Source organism: Rhamphochromis sp. 'chilingali' (assembly GCF_963969265.1).
Source record: "Rhamphochromis sp. 'chilingali' genome assembly, chromosome: 5".
Classification (NCBI taxonomy): domain Eukaryota; kingdom Metazoa; phylum Chordata; class Actinopteri; order Cichliformes; family Cichlidae; genus Rhamphochromis; species Rhamphochromis sp. 'chilingali'.
In genome coordinates this window covers 22084142-22102333 of record NC_137932.1, presented here as the reverse complement: position 1 = coordinate 22102333, position 18192 = coordinate 22084142, and the positions used below count along the sequence as shown (strand labels likewise).

Here is an 18192-nt window from a genome sequence, read left to right as displayed (position 1 = left end):
AGCTGATGTGATTCTGGCATGTGATTTGGATGCCTTCTGGACACCACCTGCATGAGGTGTTTTAGGCATGTCCTGGAGGTAGGAGGCCCCAGGGCAAACTGAGGGCTCGGTGGAGAGATTACATTTCACAGTTGGCTTGGAAATAATTCAGTTTTCCCCTAGATGAGCTGGAAGAGGTGGCTGGCAAAAGGGAGGTCTAAGTTTCTCTCCTTAGATTGACCAAACCCATGACCTTGAACCTGGATATATAGGACAGGGAGGATGAATAAAAGGATGTTACATTAAACCAGTGGTTCCCAAACCTTTTTTTTTTTTTTTGCTAGGCCCCTGTTTGTTTTACAAGAAAATCTTCGCAGCCCCCCGGCACAAACACATCCTCAAACCACACACAGCCATTTATTGTTTTCAAACTCCACTGCAGTTTCTTTCACACCTCAAACCTTTAAAAAACCAAAAGCAAACAAATAAAAGTAAACTACAATAAATTACAGGTTGCAACAAAATAAACTAATACCACCTTTATTTTAAGTGTAGTTGTTTCATTCCCCCTTTGTAAGAATAATTTTTCAAAACATGCCTCTGTGCAAAGTGGGTTTAAAAACATAAAACGTGATTTGGACAGGGGAAATGGGTTTTGGTTTAGACACAAATACATATGATTAAAAAAAAATCGTCTTGTGATCGCACATACTTCTTTTTGTGCCTCTAAAACATCCTTGTTTGTCTTTCCAGAACAGACATATGATGTCATAACTGTCGGAGCACCGGCCTCTCACTGCCAGGGTTTCTAAAAATGGCGTTCTGAGGAAGCTCATCCAGAAGTTTGAGGAAGCAAAGAAACAGTAAGTTGAGAGTAAAGTCGGGCGTCACATTAGGGCTGGGCGATATGGCCTAAAATCCATATCGCGGTATAATTTGAAGCACGTGCGGTAAAGATATATATCGCGAAATATTCTTTTCTTCTGTATAACATATTTTCCACACTATATGACACACTTAATTAATTTTCTCAAAAATCGAAAGTGTGCCTATGAATTCTGGTTGTGCTTATCTGACCTCGAACCGATTTTGGCGTGCAGAAATCTGTTAAAAAATGTTTTAGTACAACTTTGGTAAGCTGCACTGCTTGATGGATTGTCAGAGCATTACGGCTGCCGTAGTGAGGAGCTTCACGGAGTAATCTGGGTCCAAAACTCCGTGGGCTTCAGCTCCCAAAGTCAAACGAACACTGAGAGTTAAAAACGGTCTAAATTCTTTCATCTTTAATGAAATCATCAACCTTGCTGCTTTACCAGGTGTAACAATTAAGTTTAACATCCATGAATCAATGAAAACAGAATTTATTAAATTTAACGGAGTTACAAGTTAACAGGAAGTTAGCTTGCTAGTTTCCATCTAAACATTTCATACCATGTTCTGACTGAGAGATTTTTTAAACTAATTAAAACGTACAGCTCTGCTACCACTTCCAACATAAATGAAGACAGAAAACTGGCGTTTGCAGGGTTACTGAAGTTGGACTACCTGGTATATAATGTTGTGCTACGTGATTGCTAGCGACACAGCTTTGTTAGCATAACATTAGCACAGTGAAGCTGGAGGATGAACGCCAGCTTCACTTTTTTCCACTTGATAAAAGTTAACGTGAGGGACAAATGCAATCGCATAGCGATGACCTCTGCTCCTGGTTTTGGGGTTTTATATTTTGCTTTATTCGTCTTGTGATTTGTCGTTTTTGGTCATCTTGTTTCTTCAATTTCTGCATTAATACTTCAGTTCCCATTTTATGGCTTCCTCTTAATTTTGCTTTTGTTACTTTTCCAATCAGCGTAAACGAGGAGGAATGGTGAGTCCTTGCACTGCTTTGCTTGTTTTCATTTGACTGAACTAACTTCATTAGAGTTATTTGATATTGTATTTTGCACTATCCTACTGTATATTACTGTAATAGTAGTATTCTTATTGTATATATGGTATATCTTATTCCTCTGTCTCTCTTGCTGCATTGAGTATGTGTATGACTAAAGAATTTCCCTCGGGATAAATAAAGTTCTTCTTATCTTATCCTTAAGATTTGTACAACAAAGTATTTTCAGTTTTAAGCTGGAAGAATGGGGTTTTGCACAGCTTATCATGTTAATGCAAGGAAAAAAGGGCACGTAGCGCATCGGTGATGTGTTCACTAATATAGAACTAAAATGTGTGTTAGCTTAAAATGAGCAAATCCTTTGTCACAAAGTTGTATATGAATACTGCTCATTGTATACATTCAGTCATTTTAAAGTCTATCAAAAACATGTTTCTGTGCTTGGAAAGTCAAATCCTGACAATATTAATGAGACGTTTCTAAAATTCTTCTACACAGATGGTCTGAATTTGTGAAGCGAGTGGTATCGCATTTATCAAAGTCGGCTCCTCGTTGTTTTTTCTAAGCCACGATTAGGCTCATTGAGAGCAGGCATGTGCATGCAGACAGTGTTTGTTTTTACATCTGGTGGGTAACGTCCCTCCCTATATTTTTGGAACAGTACCTCTGAAGCTTGATTTAGATTTCTGCAGGAAATTTACGTTCTAACTTCAGATGTAACACCTCTTAACACTAAACCGGTCCATCATGCTGTTGTTTCCAGTTACAGCGTATATTTCCTGCTGAAGCATATTTCAGGCATAAGACAGAAACATTACAAAAATATACACCTGCAGGCCACTCTATTGTCTTTATTTGACTAAATGCACTAAATTGCTGCCACAAGCTTTTGAACACATGTACCTAATAAAGTGGCTGGTGAGTGTCCTCAGTCCCAGCTCGGATACAGATGTGTCGGTGTGTCTTTGTTCCCTGCAGTAGTGCCCTCTCCAGCTCAGTCATCATCCACATACCCCAGGACACTGTCCGAGCCAAAGAGATCATCGCCTACGTCAACACGCTGAAGACTCAGGTCAGCTATTACGCAGAGAGGCTGTCTCAAGCTGCCAAAGACCAATCGGCCAGCGGACTGGAGTGGACGCTCGCCAGTCTGGTTGACAAGGTACTAAAAGTGTTTGACGTTACGTGGGGACGCTTCATATTTCATTCATACCCTCTTCCTTTCAGACCCGTCAGCTGGTGGCAGTGTGCGGCTGCAAGCTGCTAGCTTCAGCTATTTAGGCCCTGAACGCAGTACGAGTACATCGCAACCAAAGCTTCTCCTTCCGCTGAGTCTGAACAAGTAGTGCTCCGCAATGACAAGGATACGCTGAGAGCAAAGTACAGCGGTCACAACAGCCAGTCGTCACTGCACGTGGACTGGCACGAAGAGGAGTGGGTGAGTTGATCAGCAGTTATTGGCTGTTTTCTGATTCCAGATTTTTTATTTCTTTAGCATGACAACAGACAAGCTTAGTTTCTTGGCACACATTGTGGATACAGCTTGATATCTTAACTACACTCTGAACTCTGTTTTTCTTTTCTTGTTGCTTCTTCTTCTTCTTGAGTCATCCCTCTCATGTTGATTTCCAGCTCAGGTCACTCCTTACTTTTAAGAAGTTGGAGGATTCGTGAGCAGATTTTTCCTTCACCATATCAGCCGACTTTATTCTATGAGAAAATACTCTTAAATGACTCGTCTTTAAAAAGTGTTCAGTGTTTTATGTCTGGTCTGTGTGTCATCTTTGTCTTTACAATGTTGCAGCAATACTTTAGTAATGATATGATATGATATGATATGATATGATATACCTTTATTAGTCCCACAAGGGGAAATTTAAATGTTGGTTTAGTGTAAGCTCAGCTTTTTAACTAATGTAAGAAGTGTTATGACTGACTCGTTTTTAATACCTAAATCTGGCCTCAGTGCACAAACCTAAATGAATCGGTACATATGAAAGCGCCCAAGTCACGAGCTGTGTTCAAGGACATGGATAAAACAAAAAGGTTCAAATTTGTGCCCAAAAACCCCACAAATCAGTGTCACTGTTTTAAAATCTGCTGCGAGACCGCTCTAAATGTCAGCTTTTTCTTTACGTAAAGACTGGGGTCTGTAACATATCAGCTCGTTTCTTATTTATTAAAGAACATGCCTGACACCAGGCTTTTGAGTTAACGGCTCCATTCGATCTCTGCAAGTATTTTTAAGTATTTTTAGGTTCTTTCCAGCAGGATTTGTGGCTAGTTCTGGAGCTTGACCCTAAAAGATTTCAGTGTGTCGGTGCTTCTGCTTTCCCTGTTGTCCTTCTCTTCCGTCTTTATTTCTGTTTCTGTCAAATTTAAAAACAACTGCACTCTGAAATACACACTCTTTGCAAGATGTTGTCTAAACTAGTGGTTGGAAGGCATATTTGTGTTTGGTCTCTGATGGTTTATTTACACTTTTTGCAGGCCACGCCCACGGACTACAGCGCCATGATGAGCAACAAAGCCAAGAAGTCTATTGACTTCCTTCTGATGCAGGACACCGCCCCGACGATAGCCACGGACGTGTCACTGCAGTACCGCCTCGACATCGTCTTCTGCCAAACGGTCACCTACACATATTTTAATTATTGTATGTCTGAGCTGATGCGTTTATCCTGGAGTGACTCAGAGTGAAGGAGAAGGCCAAGAAGAAGTGTAAATATCATAGAAGCAAGGAGTTCAGAGCTCTACGACTTAGTGTCTTTATGGTATTTATGTGTGTAATGGAGACCAGGGGTTCCATTACCCTTACTTGTATTTTTATTAATTGACTGACTGATTTGTATTTAAAAACCGTAATGAAGAAAAACACACACTGGTTGATTGTGATTCTTTATTAGGCTTTTTGGGTTGTTATTTAAGTGACTCGTTAAAGGTGAAGAGACAGGGGGACTGGCCATCCTACCTGTGTCAGGAAAAGAACCTGTGTTAGAGCTGTTCACATTTAATCATTTGTCTGTAACCTAAATTAGTTGTATATGTAAAAAGAGAAGTGTTAACAGTACTCACTTTGTAAAGAGTAAAAGCAGCTCAATCACCTGCTTATGAGCTCCTGGAGAAAACCAATGTGCCAGGCTAGGGGAGTGTGTTGGAGTGATTTTGTTAAAAGTTGTCATTATTGTGCTTGGACCTTGTCTTGAACTGTATGTTCAGATATTTTCTGTTCCTCCCCCACATGTAGGATGTTGGGGATGTTACTAGCTATAGTTTTCAACTGCAGGCACAATCTATGTAAGATTCTGGTTTCCTTATTTGGTAAGGAATGTTCACTTCCTGCCCTTTATGGGCTCACCATGTAAATGGTGGACTGTTAGAGAGGTTAAGCCATATACGAGGTTGAGGGGAGATGACCCTTTTATGACTAGAGATGCGGTTAAAACGTTTGTAAGCAGGAAGTCACGTATACAGACACACATACACTCTCTCTCACTCACACACACACACACACACACACACACACACACACACACAGTGCCTTAGCTTTTACCACACAACATATGGGGTTTACAATGGGCGGTTGTGTAACTGTTTTCATTCAATAAAAGGCTGCGAGTGGAGGCTGGAGTTGGAGTTGTCTGAGTTTGGGTGTAGAGCTTGCAACTCTGAGAATCCGACCAGGCTTCCCCTGCACAAGTAAAAACCAATCGAACTCTGATTGTCTTACTTTGTTCTGAGTCAGCGAGGGCTGAAACCTAACTGTGTGGTTAAGGTGTTTTAATGCAGCGGTCCCCAACCGCCGGGCCACGGACCGTCGTTTGGTCGAGAGATGAGGCTCGGGTGTGAAATGTATGGTTTTCAGAGTTTTTATCGTTTTTTATCGTTATTTTGTTATCGTTTTTATCGTTAACTCTGTTTTCCTGGGTCTTTCACGTGTGTTATGAATAAATCTTCTTTTTTTCCGGTACCGGTACTAGTTTTATTTTGTTGTATTTATCTGTGACACCTTAAAGGCCGGTCCGTGAAAATATTGTCGGGCATAAACCGGTCCGTGGCGCAAAAAAGGTTGGGGACCGCTGTTTTAATGTATATAGAAGAGACTGAAGTTTATATGTTATGGAGTTATTTATAGGACTTGTTACAAATCTTCATATGTCTATGATGTGTTATATCAGCCCGTTCTCACTCCCGAGGCGTAACATGTCGACGTTTTGTCACGTCCCGCGGCGTTCCTGAGGAACGTGAAAGGAGACCTTCGGCGTTCTTATGGTACGCGGCGGGCTATGGCTGGAATCCAGTGCAATGACGCTCCCGCGGTAATAGACGTTCCAGCCCTGTATTCCAGCCCTAAACCTAACCTTATCCCTAGCCCTGACCATAACCTTATTCCTGACCTTAACCAGGACTTTAATGATGTTAAATAGCGTGTTTCTAAGCGATTTGAAGAAAAAGAGCAAACATGTGTAGATTCAGTCCAGACAGTTCTCATATTTCCTCTTTTTTCCGAGGTCGTCATTTAGGAACGTGGTGGGTAGCCGAAAACGTAATATGGTGACGATTTGTCACCTAGCGTAAAATGTTACGCTTTGGGAGTGAGAACGTGTTGGTTATATTGTAGTGGTTTTCTTATGGGGAGGGTTTTGTTTCCCTTTGGTTTGCTGACCCCCAGACTTGGTCTATTCCAGATGCTCACCTGAATCAGGTAGAGTATAACAGGAAGCCATTTGCTTTTCAGAAGGGTTGGATTCTTTGCTGTATCACCATGTGTTCTCATTAATAAAGTACATTTTACTCCAGTCTCGTGCTATTTTAGTGGAAGTGACCCATGACCGTCGGCCAAAACTGACAATATGACTATTAAAAGTCTGAGTAATACTGTAATTTTCTGCTGCTCATTCCTGTGCAATATCCCATCTGACCTCCCGTCATATTTCTTTTCAAGATTTTCTTATTTAATCACTAGTGTACATATATTTATAGATACATATATATATATTTAGTCATCTTTTCTCTTTTACCACGTCTCTCTAATATTTTGCTCTTTACTATTTTTCTATTTTTTATTTTATTTTATTATATTTTATTATATTTTCTTCTACTGTACCATGCTGCTGAGTGACTGCTGCTCGTCAAACACATTTCATTGCAATGTTGACCCTGTGCTAACTTGCATATGACAAATAAAACTGAAAACTGATAAAACTGAAAACAGTAAAGGCAAAGGGAACACATCAAGTAAGGATTTCACACTCCCACTCACAACGGCACTTTCAAAGCATAAAGCCAAATGCTTCAAAATTTCATTTTGAAGCATTTTAAAAATGAATGTGTTTGAGTTTCATTGCTCCAAAGTAATGTTTTCATATAAGCAAGATAACCAGTTTGCAACCATGTAAGTACAGTCCTCTATTGTGAACAGACGTGTTGGCAATCTGTCTGCGTTTATAAATTAGACAACAGTTATTTGCAGATCTTCATCAATCTGCCTGAGAGTGATTGCAGTCGGTCTGAGTTGGACTGCAACTGTTTTGAGTCAGGTTGCCTCCAAGGAGGCAGTTTATTATTTTCCTTTCCTAGTTGGACAGATGGCTGTTGTTTTGTTTTTACTGTAGTGTGCTGGGCCATTAATGGCTCAGGGGCTGCAGCGTATCCGCGCCAACACCTAAGGCCAACGTGGAATCACCGGTCAGACTAACATAAAGAAAAAATCTGTTAAATTACACATTTGTATTCATTAAGTCACAGACAATGAAAACAAGCAGAAATCAAGATGTAATATTTTTATAATTTTATTGATGTTAAATTAAAGTCCCAGCTTAGTTATGTTATCAGTGCAAGTCACTTCAATCTGTATAGCACCAAAGGAAACAATGGTGTTTTCAAGGTGCTTCACACTGTAAGGTAACAACTTACAGTATTAAAAAGAAAACCCCAAAAGAACAAACCCCTCTGAGCAAGCACGAGGCGACAGTGGGAAGGAAAAACTCCCTTTTAAGAGGAAGAAACCTTCGACAGAACCAGGCTCAGGGCGGGGTGGCCATCTGCCGCGACCATTCCTGGGGATTTCAAAAATGACTTGATCTGATCTAAATGTAAAACTAGCTCATTTAAAGTGTCCAGTGAGTTTTAGAAAATATTTTGCTGTTGATATCACGATGTCACTATAAAGTGGAAACTTTGTTTCTTCCCTTACACCTCCCAAAAAATGCCCGCACCGATGAGAAGCACTTAGATATGCAACTTGGTTCTGTGAATATCTTTCTTTTGAAAGTTTTAACAATATCTTCATCAAGATTTTGGAAGTTTAATTGCCAGAATGTCACCAAAGATGCATGCTTCCATCTTTTACAGAGGGATTTGAAAACCCTCTCGCTGAGTTTCTTGAACTTCTCTGGTGGGATTTTGTCGTATCTGGCCCTGATTTCAGTCCAGATTTTCATGGTAAGCCGGTTGGAGATAGCTTCAGCACTTTCAATGCTGAAGACTGTGCCTGATTTTTTTGCAACCTGGGAAATCAGTCCTTCCACAAAGATTTCCACTGAAAGTCTGCATCTTTCTTTCTTTTCATATGATTCCAGTCTATCAGTAACTGTTACTGCCAACAGGTGTTCTTGGAATACTGAAGTAGTTATGATATTAAATATTGGTTGTTCCATTAAATTCATTGAATCCTCCTCCCCACTCCTCCCCATTTCCAATGATATTAGTGACAATTTATGTAATTTGTCACAAATATCAGTGAAAATCGCATTAGCAATGCAGTCAAAATAATTCTGCACTTTTCGGTCTAAATGCAAATCCATCCCCTTGAATTTGTCCAAGAGTAGATCCAACAAACGTTTTTGGTGAGAATGAGGGCACTTTAAAAGTTTACCAAGCTTTGAAAGCACAGCCTGAATTAATGTCTCTAACCATCTTTCAAAGTCTAAGGTTTTTTCAGGTGGCTCACAGTCTACAGAAGATCTGTGATGCTGTATCTTTTTATATGACTCCGTTTGACTTACGTTTGTTAACGGTGGGATGCTGGCTTCATGTTCAACACAGGATTTCTGCTGCTGGGGATCTGGAATTGGATTGTTTTCTGCTTTTGCAGCACTGTGTTGGTCAGCATTTTGACAGCTTTCTTCTGTGTTAGCTGTTTCTTGGCTGTTAGCATCTATATTCTGTGCTGTATCAAACTCCTGCTCAGCAGAATCGTCCAAAAATTTCACACGTGACAAAACCGTTTTGCCAGTAGTGGTGTGGACAGAACAGTTTTCATGTACAGGGGAGTTCTGGGAAGACCTCAGTGGTGATACTGCTACTGACTGTGCACACAGGTCCATTACGTCCTCTACAAAACCTACAAGCCGCTTAGCAGTGAAGCAATCCGGATAGCCTGAGATAAGCTCTCCCCACTGCTTGATCGAAAAACTACTGAACAAGTTATTCAAGAGGGATACCAAAGCATGTACTGTAGAATTATCCCCATTGGTCTGAACTGTTTCATCATTTGTCATTGTGTTACAGTTCGAGCTTGCCATTTCACTTTTTTGTTTTTTATGTCTAAAATGTTGTTTTGTGTTAAACTCCGTGTTTGAACGTTTAAAGCGCTGCTGTCCCGCTGTGTGAATGCGTTTCAACTGAACAGCCAGGTCTATATATAAGGTCGGTTTAAGGTTTCTTTGTAACGTCACCTGACGTTTCTTTGTAACGTCAGGTGACGTTACAAAGAAACGTCACCAGTCAAAGGACTGGCCCGCCCCGTCATAACGAAAGGGGCGGGACAAATCTGTTGCTTAGCAACTGAAAAAAAGGCACACCGCGCTGAATGCTACATCCGGCCTGCGACGGTACACCGCCTCCGCACCACCGTTTAAACATGAAGTGTGGATGTTAGAAGATCCCAAATATGGTGAGCTACTGGGAAATTACTCACGTTTTTGTTCTTGAGAGTGAGCGATAATAAGCGACATTTTATTGAGAAATTACAGTAGTCTGTCTACAAAAACTACAAAAATGACCTAAATAAGACAGAAGTACACATTCATTTTTATCGTTTTGTCAACAACAGGGCGCATGAGGTTTGTTCAGTATTTGTTGTGTCTACAAGGCTCAGGCGCCCCCATGAAGTGTCTTATTTGTATAGTTGAAAGCATTATAAAGGAACGCAAAACTAAATTACATATAATTATAATTCTTGGCACTTTCTGGTGTGTGTGAGTTAGTGTTTCTCTTTATGATTTGTGGGTCCAGCATCAAATTCAGAATCCTTCCCATCACACATGAGGTCTTGAATAATCATCTTATTTTAAAGACCTCGTAGTTTGATAGTTTGCTCTCAGACTGTGGGCTTCCTTGTGGTTTTTAGGATATTTAGAAGTAGAAGGGGATCATCCTTCTGTGGAACCAGCTCCCAGTTTGAATGCAGGAGACGGACACTATCTCTACTTTTAAGATTAAGTTTCAAAGTTACCTTTTTGCCAACGCATATAGCTAGGGCTGAATCAGGTGACCATGAATCCTCCCTTAGTTACCCTGGGACTACCCTGCTGGGGGATTCCCACCATGTGTTTATACACCTCTCTGCATTCAATAATTAGTTCTTGTTCATCTCTGGCTCTCGTCCACAGTGTGTCTTTTGTCCCCTTTTTCGTCTCCTCATCCCCAAAGGGTCGCAGCGGGCCGCCCCTCCCTGACCGTGGTTCTGCCAGAGGGTGCTTCCTGTTAAAAGTGAGTTGTTCCTTCCCACTGTATTGAGGTTTTTTCTTTTTAATTGTAGACTTTCTACCTTACAATCTATACCACCTCGAGGAGACTGTTGTTGTGATTCAGCTCTGCATAAATACAATTAAATCGAATTAAGTGGGTTCAGCTGTTTTGTGAAATAAATGTGAGTGACATGGTAAGTAATAGCCTGCATGTAACTCATGGTAAGAAGAGCAATATCGCCCCCTCCTGGTTCAACCTTTTTTTCTTTGCAGTAATCTTTCCAATAATAATACATATGCACTAACCTCATGCTTGCTGTTAACAATAGCCTAAAGACACAAAATCAAGTTTAGTTTTTTCCTTAAGTTTATGTTTTTTTTTATATGGTTGGCATTTATTTTGTTTCTTTTTAATAATTATATTGATTCTATTGATTGTTTGCCAAGCACTGAGGTCTCTGCTTAGACTGTGCTACTGGGATCACTGATTTAAAAATGAGGCAAAAGCACCAAAGTTGTGCTCAAAAATAGTACAGTGAGCTACAACCTGTTGATGTAATAACTCTAACACACTTATTGTTTTTAAATACATACATGTTTAGTTCTTTTAAACCTAATTATATATTTTTTTTTGCAAAAGTGTCACCTAAACACCCAAATATACGTAATTCAAAACTTACTTTAATTATTACCCATTTGGCTGGTAACATGGACCCAGTCTGATGGATAGTTACTGAACAGATAGTCTTTTCTTTAAAGGCTGCATTCAGAGCAAATCATTGTAAAAACAAGACAAGTCAATAAAAAACAAGTAATAACTATAATACTAAACTACAATAGAGAGAAAATCCAGTAAATATAATTATATTATGTAAAAAATATACAAATATTTACCTCTAATTTAAAAAGACATTACAAGGGTACTAGTTTCATTTTAATCTCAACATAATCTAAATTGACACTAAATCAGTTTAAATATTACAGCTGAAGGTGATTTTAATAAATGTACTGCTGCTTGACTTTGTTTTACTACTGCAGTATAATTTATCATGTACAAAAGCTCCAAATGTTGTTTCTCTGACTTAATGTTCTGATGACGTTTGTGTTACTTTGCAGGAAATAGTCAGGACCCAGATGAACCTGTGCTGGAATTCAGTGTGGGTGAGTAATATGAGCATTTATGAAGGCTGTCCATGACCTGTAATTAAATTTAGCGTCATTAGTGCCACTCATTGCAAGTGACAGTGCACATGCTTTCAGCATGGAGTCTGCTCTTATGGTAGCAAAATAAATTCAGAAAATCTCCATCAAAAAGCAGCTCAGCAGCAGAAATATATATGGTCAGCTGGTTGTGAGTTAATGAGCATGTGAAATCAGTGTGAACATTTTGAAACAACTCTCCAACCTCGTAATTGTAAGACTGCCTGTGCAGCCACAGGAGCCTTCAGAGAGTCTTCCTGCTTGTCTCTTGGGTTGATTTGCTCGTGTTTTCTCACCCAGTCAATGACTGTAAAAGGGCTGGACTAATTGGAGGCAGGTGTAATTGATTGCACTGATATGCTAGTCTACTTATAGCCCACATTACAAACACTGCTGTGTTATTTTGTCTCTCAGTGCAGGTATGTAATGTGACAAAACCTCTAATGATCTGATATGTTTGGGATGGATGGGCTGTGAATTATATAGTGAATTGTCTTATTTTGTCGCTCTGTGCAGGCTTTCTACTTACAGGGTGGTGGGTCTCAGAGGACAATTGCTACCCCTGTTGAAGTGAACAACGTGTGGAGTGCAACTGGCTTTGTGGCATAGCTGGCTCTGGCCTTGGACTGTGTGTTTTTACTTTGTACCTAAATGGGACACTGGACTTTTAACTACTATTCATTGTGTTTATAAATAAAATTTTAGAATTTTATTGACTGTCATCTTTTTGCCCACGGTGGAGACGGTTGGTCAGACCTAGAATCTGTGTGTGTGTGTGTGTGTGTGTGTGTCATCAGCAGGGTTTTGCATAAAAGAGTGTGAGCAGGTCAAAAGGTCAATTCATTTATTGTAGTTTTATGGCAGCACCCTCTAGTGGCCTTGAAGCAAACAGTCTCCTAACTAAGCCATGGCATCTCTGGTCTCTCCTACTTTTGTGTGCTCTGCTGGAGGAGCAGCATTGGATCTAGTGATACTGAGTAAGCTGATTAGGACAGGCCTGGAGAAATGTGGTTTGCATGAAGTATCAGGAAAAAAACAACCTTGTATTGTAAAATAATAATACACGAATAATAAATACTTTTCATGACATTCAGATTTCTGGACTCACGAGTTCATAGAACATTAATGTTACGAAACATTGAGAAGTCTTAAAACTACATTGTATACTTATTATTTATTTACTTTAATCAGATTTGACTGGTATTTTTAAACATTAAGTTTTTGTTCCTTCAACTATTGTATTTAAGCTTATGACTCACTCACAGTATGTTTATATAACTGCCTAAAAAAACGGTGAGGATGTGGCCGCAGTGGCTGAGAAGCAAGAACTTTGCTTTTTCTTTTTTTTTTTTAATTGGGAAGCATAAATGAACATACCAGAAAACCCTGCACGAAGGAGCCATATTTGTTTTTTGTGTGTGCATAAGATGACGCTTTAGTATTATTACACATATGATAAGGATGTTAGCATGCAACACACAAACTCAAGTGGTGTTGCCAAGATAGTTGCTGACTGGCAAGAAACTTCTAGAAGAAATCTGGTGACAGTCCAAAGCACAAATTAGATATTCACTGAGATATTCAACATCTCTTTATCTCAGTCGGTGATCCCCACATGCTTCAAAGAGTCCATCATTGTTCCTGTCCCGAAGAAACCCCACCCTGCTTCTCTCAATGACTATCGCCCTGTAGCCCTCACCTCAGTAGTGATGAAGTGCTTTGAACGCCTGGTCAGAGACTTCATCATTTCTTCACTACCAGACACACTGGACCCACTACAGTTCGCTTACCGTCCAAATCGTTCCACAGACGATGCCATCTCTCATCTCCTCCACACATCACTCACTCACTTGGACACTAGAAGGGGGAATTATGTTAAAATGCTCTTCATAGACTACAGCTCTGCATTTAACACCATAATTCCCTCCACACTCACCACCAAGCTGGAGCATCTGGGACTCAGCTCATCTATGTGTCAGTGGATCTCCAACTTCCTAACTGGCAGACCACAGGCAGTAAGGATGGGCGGACATGTCTCAGCCTCCACCACTCTCAGCACTGGAGCCCCCCAGGGGTGTGTTCTGAGCCCCCTGCTGTACTCTTTGTACACATATGACTGTGTGGCCACTACCAGCTCCACCACCATCATCAAGTTTGCTGACGACACCGTCGTGGTGGGCCTGATCTCTGATAACAACGAGACGGCCTACCTGAAGGAGATTAGGAATCTGGAGAACTGGTGCCAGAGGAACAACCTCCTTCTAAACGTCAGTAAGACAAAGGAGCTGATAGTGGACTTCAGCACTAAGCAGGAGAGGAACTACCAGACCCCCGTCATCAACGAGTGCCCAGTGGAGAGAGTGGACAGCTTCAAATACCTCGGAGTTCACATCACGCAGGACCTGTCATGGTCCTGTCACATCAACACCGTGGTGAAAAAGGCCCGACAGCGTCTCTACCACCTCAGACGCTTGAGAGACTTCCAACTGCCCTCCAAGGTGCTCAGGAACTTTTACTCGTGCACCATAGAGAGCATCCTGGCGGGAAACATCTTAACCTGGTTCGGGAACAGCACCATGCAGGACAGACGAGCTCTACAGAGGGTTGTGCGGTCAGCTGAGCGCACCATCCGCTCCGAGCTCCCTGACCTGCACTCAATCTACAGCAGGCGGTGCTGGACCAAGGCCAGGAAGATCGTGAAGGACCTCAGCCATCCCAACAACAGACTGTTCTCTCTGTTGAGGTCAGGAAAGCGATTCCGCTCCCTGAAGACCAACACAGAGAGACTGAGGAGGAGCTTCTTCCCGCAGGCGATACGGTCTCTCAATCACACCACCACACAGTACTGACCCACACATGTGGTTCTTACACACACACTGGACTTTCTGGACTTTGGTTTTGCACAACACTGGTCACTATATTCTTCATTTCCGGTTAATACTTGTACAGCTGCTGTTATTGTGTATATATTTATTTATATTTAGATTTCTTCATACATTCTTATATAGTTCTATATTGTGTATTGTGTATTTTGTTGTACAGTTATTTTATTTTCAACTTTAATTTATATACACTCAACAAAAATATAAACGCAACACCTTTGTTACTGCTCCCATTCCCCATGGGATGGACGTAGAGACCTAAAATTCATTCCAGATACACAATATAACCATCCCTCCCAAACAGTGGTCACAAATCAGTCCAAATGTGTGGTAGTGGGCACATCTGCTATATTGAGATAATCCACCCCACCTCGCAGGTGTGCCACATCAGGATGCTGATCTGACATCATGAGTAGTGCACAGGTGTACCTCAGACTGCCCACAACAAAAGGCCACCCTGGAATGTGCAGTTTTTTGCGCTATTGGGGGTCTGGGGACCCAGAACCGGTCAGTATCTGGTGTGACCACCATTTGCCTCATGCAGTGCAACACATCGTCGCATGGAGTCTATCAGATTGTCAATTGTGGCCTGTGGAATGTTGGTCCACTCCACTTCAATGGCTGTGCGAGGTTGTTGGATATTCGTGGGAACTGGTACATGCTGTCGTATACGCCGGTCAAGCACATCCCGAATAATGCTCAATGGGTGACATGTCCGGTGAGTATGCTGGCCATGCAAGAACTGGGACATTCTCAGCTGCCATCTGCCCTGAACAATGTGAACCATGATTCATCCGTGAAGCGCACACCTCTCCAACGTGCCAGACGCCATCGAATGTGAGCATTTGCCCACACAAGTCTGCTACGGCGACGAGCTGGAGTCAGGTCAAGACCCCGATGAGGACGACGGGCATGCAGTTGAGCGTCCCTGAGACGGTTTCTGACAGTTTGTGCAGAAATTGTTTGGTTGTGCAAACCAATTGTTCCAGCAGCTGTCTGGGTGGCTGGTCTCAGACGATCTTGGAGGTGAACCTGCTGGATGTGGAGGTCCTGGGCTGGTGTGGTTACACGAGGTCTGCGGTTGTGAGGCCGGTTGGATGTGCTGCCATATTCTCTGAAACGCCTGTGGAGACGGCTTATGGTTGAGAAATGAACATTCAATGCACGGGCGACAGATCTGGTTGACATTCCTGCTGTCAGCATGCCAATTGCACGCTCCCTCATTGCTTGTGGCATCTGTGGCATTTTGCTGTGAGACAAAACTGCACATTCCAGGGTGGCCTTTTGTTGTGGGCAGTCTGAGGTACACCTGTGCACTACTCATGATGTCAGATCAGCATCCTGATGTGGCACACCTGTGAGGTGGGATGGATTATCTCAATATAGCAGATGTGCCCACTACCACACATTTGGACTGATTTGTGACCACTGTTTGGGAGGGATGGTTATATTGTGTATCTGGAATGAATTTTAGGTCTCTACGTCCATCCCATGGGGAATAGGAGCAAAAACAAAAGTGTTGCGTTTATATTTTTGTTCAGTGTATGAAGACGTGGATTCTCCTTTTCACATGTTAGCATGTTGTTTGGCCAGCTGTGGCTTACATTACCACAGCTGTGATAAAATTATCAGGAGTACTTCTATGTCTATGAGGGGAAAGCTTTCCTTGTTTACATATAATATAATAATGATACAGATAATGAAAGTCAGACAAAGTGGATCATGTCTTTTACAAAGTGCATAAATAAATCAAGCAGATTTTTTTTCGGTTGTGGTTTCTGAGTTGTGAAATGTCTGCAGCTCCGGAGTGGACTGTATTTGATTTGTCACATTGAAAGAGGGCCAGAAAATTACATAATCAGTGAAGCCAAACACATGTCTCTTTCCTAATATGGGCAATGTCTTTAGTAAAACTCAGCTGTAAGCATGTCTCCAGGCTCTGAATTGAAGGATTTTAGCACACAATGTTATGTGTTTTCAAACTCACAAAATCATATTTTACGTTCTTGAAGCAATAACCACGTGAAACTGAAGTTTAAATACTTTTCTTCCCTACATCCTGTGTGCAAGAGTCAATTATAGCATCATTTGGAGAGTTATATTTCATTTAGCATGTTATCGCATATCTGAAGGGGACCTAAAATAAAGCACAGTTCAGTCAGAGGGTCTCTTATTGATTGAAATCAACTTTTCCTGCTTTTAGGAGATAACTGAAAGTATACATGAAAGTGCCTTATCTTTTATAACCACAGGTTTTTTTTTATAATGGGTGTTTGTGTAAACTGTGTGTCACAGAAATAAAAGGCTGCTGTGGCGTGATGGTTCTTCGTAGTGGTCTGACACCGAGGGCAGAGGGGCTGCTCTGAGATCCTTCCCTTGCTAGCATGTGAAAAACCGGTTGAGCTGTTCGTCTTGTTTCATTAACGGGAATAAGTCTCTAAAGCAGCGGGGCCTGTGGAAGCGCAGACCCAACACTTTCCAGTAGCATAAGATTTTTTGCCAAGAAGTGCGACAGCAAAGAACTGATTGTCCAAATATAAGTTTCCTTACTTTTTCTATGAAGTTTATATGTTTGTAAAAATAAAGTAAACCATCTGCTCTAAACAGGTTTACATAGACTCAAGATTCCTTTTATCATTTTCTTGAAAATGTGTTTTTGGGGTGTTTTGCAAAACTAACTTTCCTCAGTCACACACTTTTTTCCTTCAGTTAAAAAACTTGTAGATCTGGCATATTGATCGATCACAGGTTTGATAGCTTATCTCTGGACAGTCAGCTTAAAGAAGAATTTGCAAAGTTCATTGTATTTATTTAAGATCATTTTTGACAGCCACAGCTGTGACACATCAATGATTTTTATAAGATATTTATCACAGACTGACAGAACTACGAGAAACACCTTTTAGTTATCGTCCTTTTTAGTCGTCTGAAAAGTTCATATAAAAGCAGAGGTTTCTCTGTTTTAAAGACACAGAACATTTTTAAGACACAATCACACAAGTAGATATTTCAAGAAGACAGTGTAAACAAACATTTAGGGGCTGTGGTTTCACATGTTGCTCCACCTATCATGCGTTAGAGTCACCTTCCAGTAAGTTTCCAGGTCACTTACCCAGTATATGTACTCAGACTGGAACCAGTATGTTTGAGATTCATACAACCAGAAAACTGTCTCCTCTGTTTATTGTGTGAATTCACACTATTGAGATCCTGTTTCTCTTTAAACTTTATTCTACCTTATTCTAGTTGCTCCGACCTTTGCTGGTTAACTACTCCCTCCGTTTTCAGCCGATTTCCACCATTTAAACTTGAATCTGTTCTGCTCCCTGTGCTAATGCCAGCTGTATCTTTTGGTGGTCATACCTTTCATACTTTTTGAGATATTACAGTTTTTGCCCGTTGCTTGAACACTACAAACCCATGCTTAGACTAAAGTAACACAACTTGAAGCTTTTGTTACCATACCTCAAACACATGTACCCCTACCTTAAACAAAAGCGCTGCTTTGCACCCTAGTTGCAATTATGCAACACACTTACTCCTTTATGCA

General features: G+C 41.0%; 1 protein-coding gene across 1 annotated transcript; it reads left to right on the top strand.

Moving 5' to 3' along the window:
• Positions 1-2784: 2784 nt before the first annotated feature.
• Positions 2785-6666, top strand: LOC308397018 (inositol polyphosphate-4-phosphatase type I A-like). Its single transcript, XM_080882742.1, has 3 exons — positions 2785-3029; positions 3095-3305; positions 4358-6666. The coding sequence occupies exons 1-2, from the start codon at positions 2817-2819 to the stop codon at positions 3146-3148; spliced, it is 267 nt and encodes an 88-aa protein (XP_080738868.1). The 5' UTR covers positions 2785-2816; the 3' UTR covers positions 3149-3305; positions 4358-6666.
• Positions 6667-18192: the final 11526 nt, after the last annotated feature.

What these genes read in the sequence shown, in the direction of transcription:
- LOC308397018 (XM_080882742.1), top strand. Translation starts at nt 2,817, where the DNA reads ATGTGTCGGTGTGTCTTTGTTCCCTGCAGTAGTGCCCTCTCCAGCTCA. An exon ending in TCGCCAGTCTGGTTGACAAG is followed by an intron (nt 3,030 to 3,094) that starts GTACTAAAAGTG and finishes TCTTCCTTTCAG; the next exon opens with ACCCGTCAGCTGGTGGCAGT.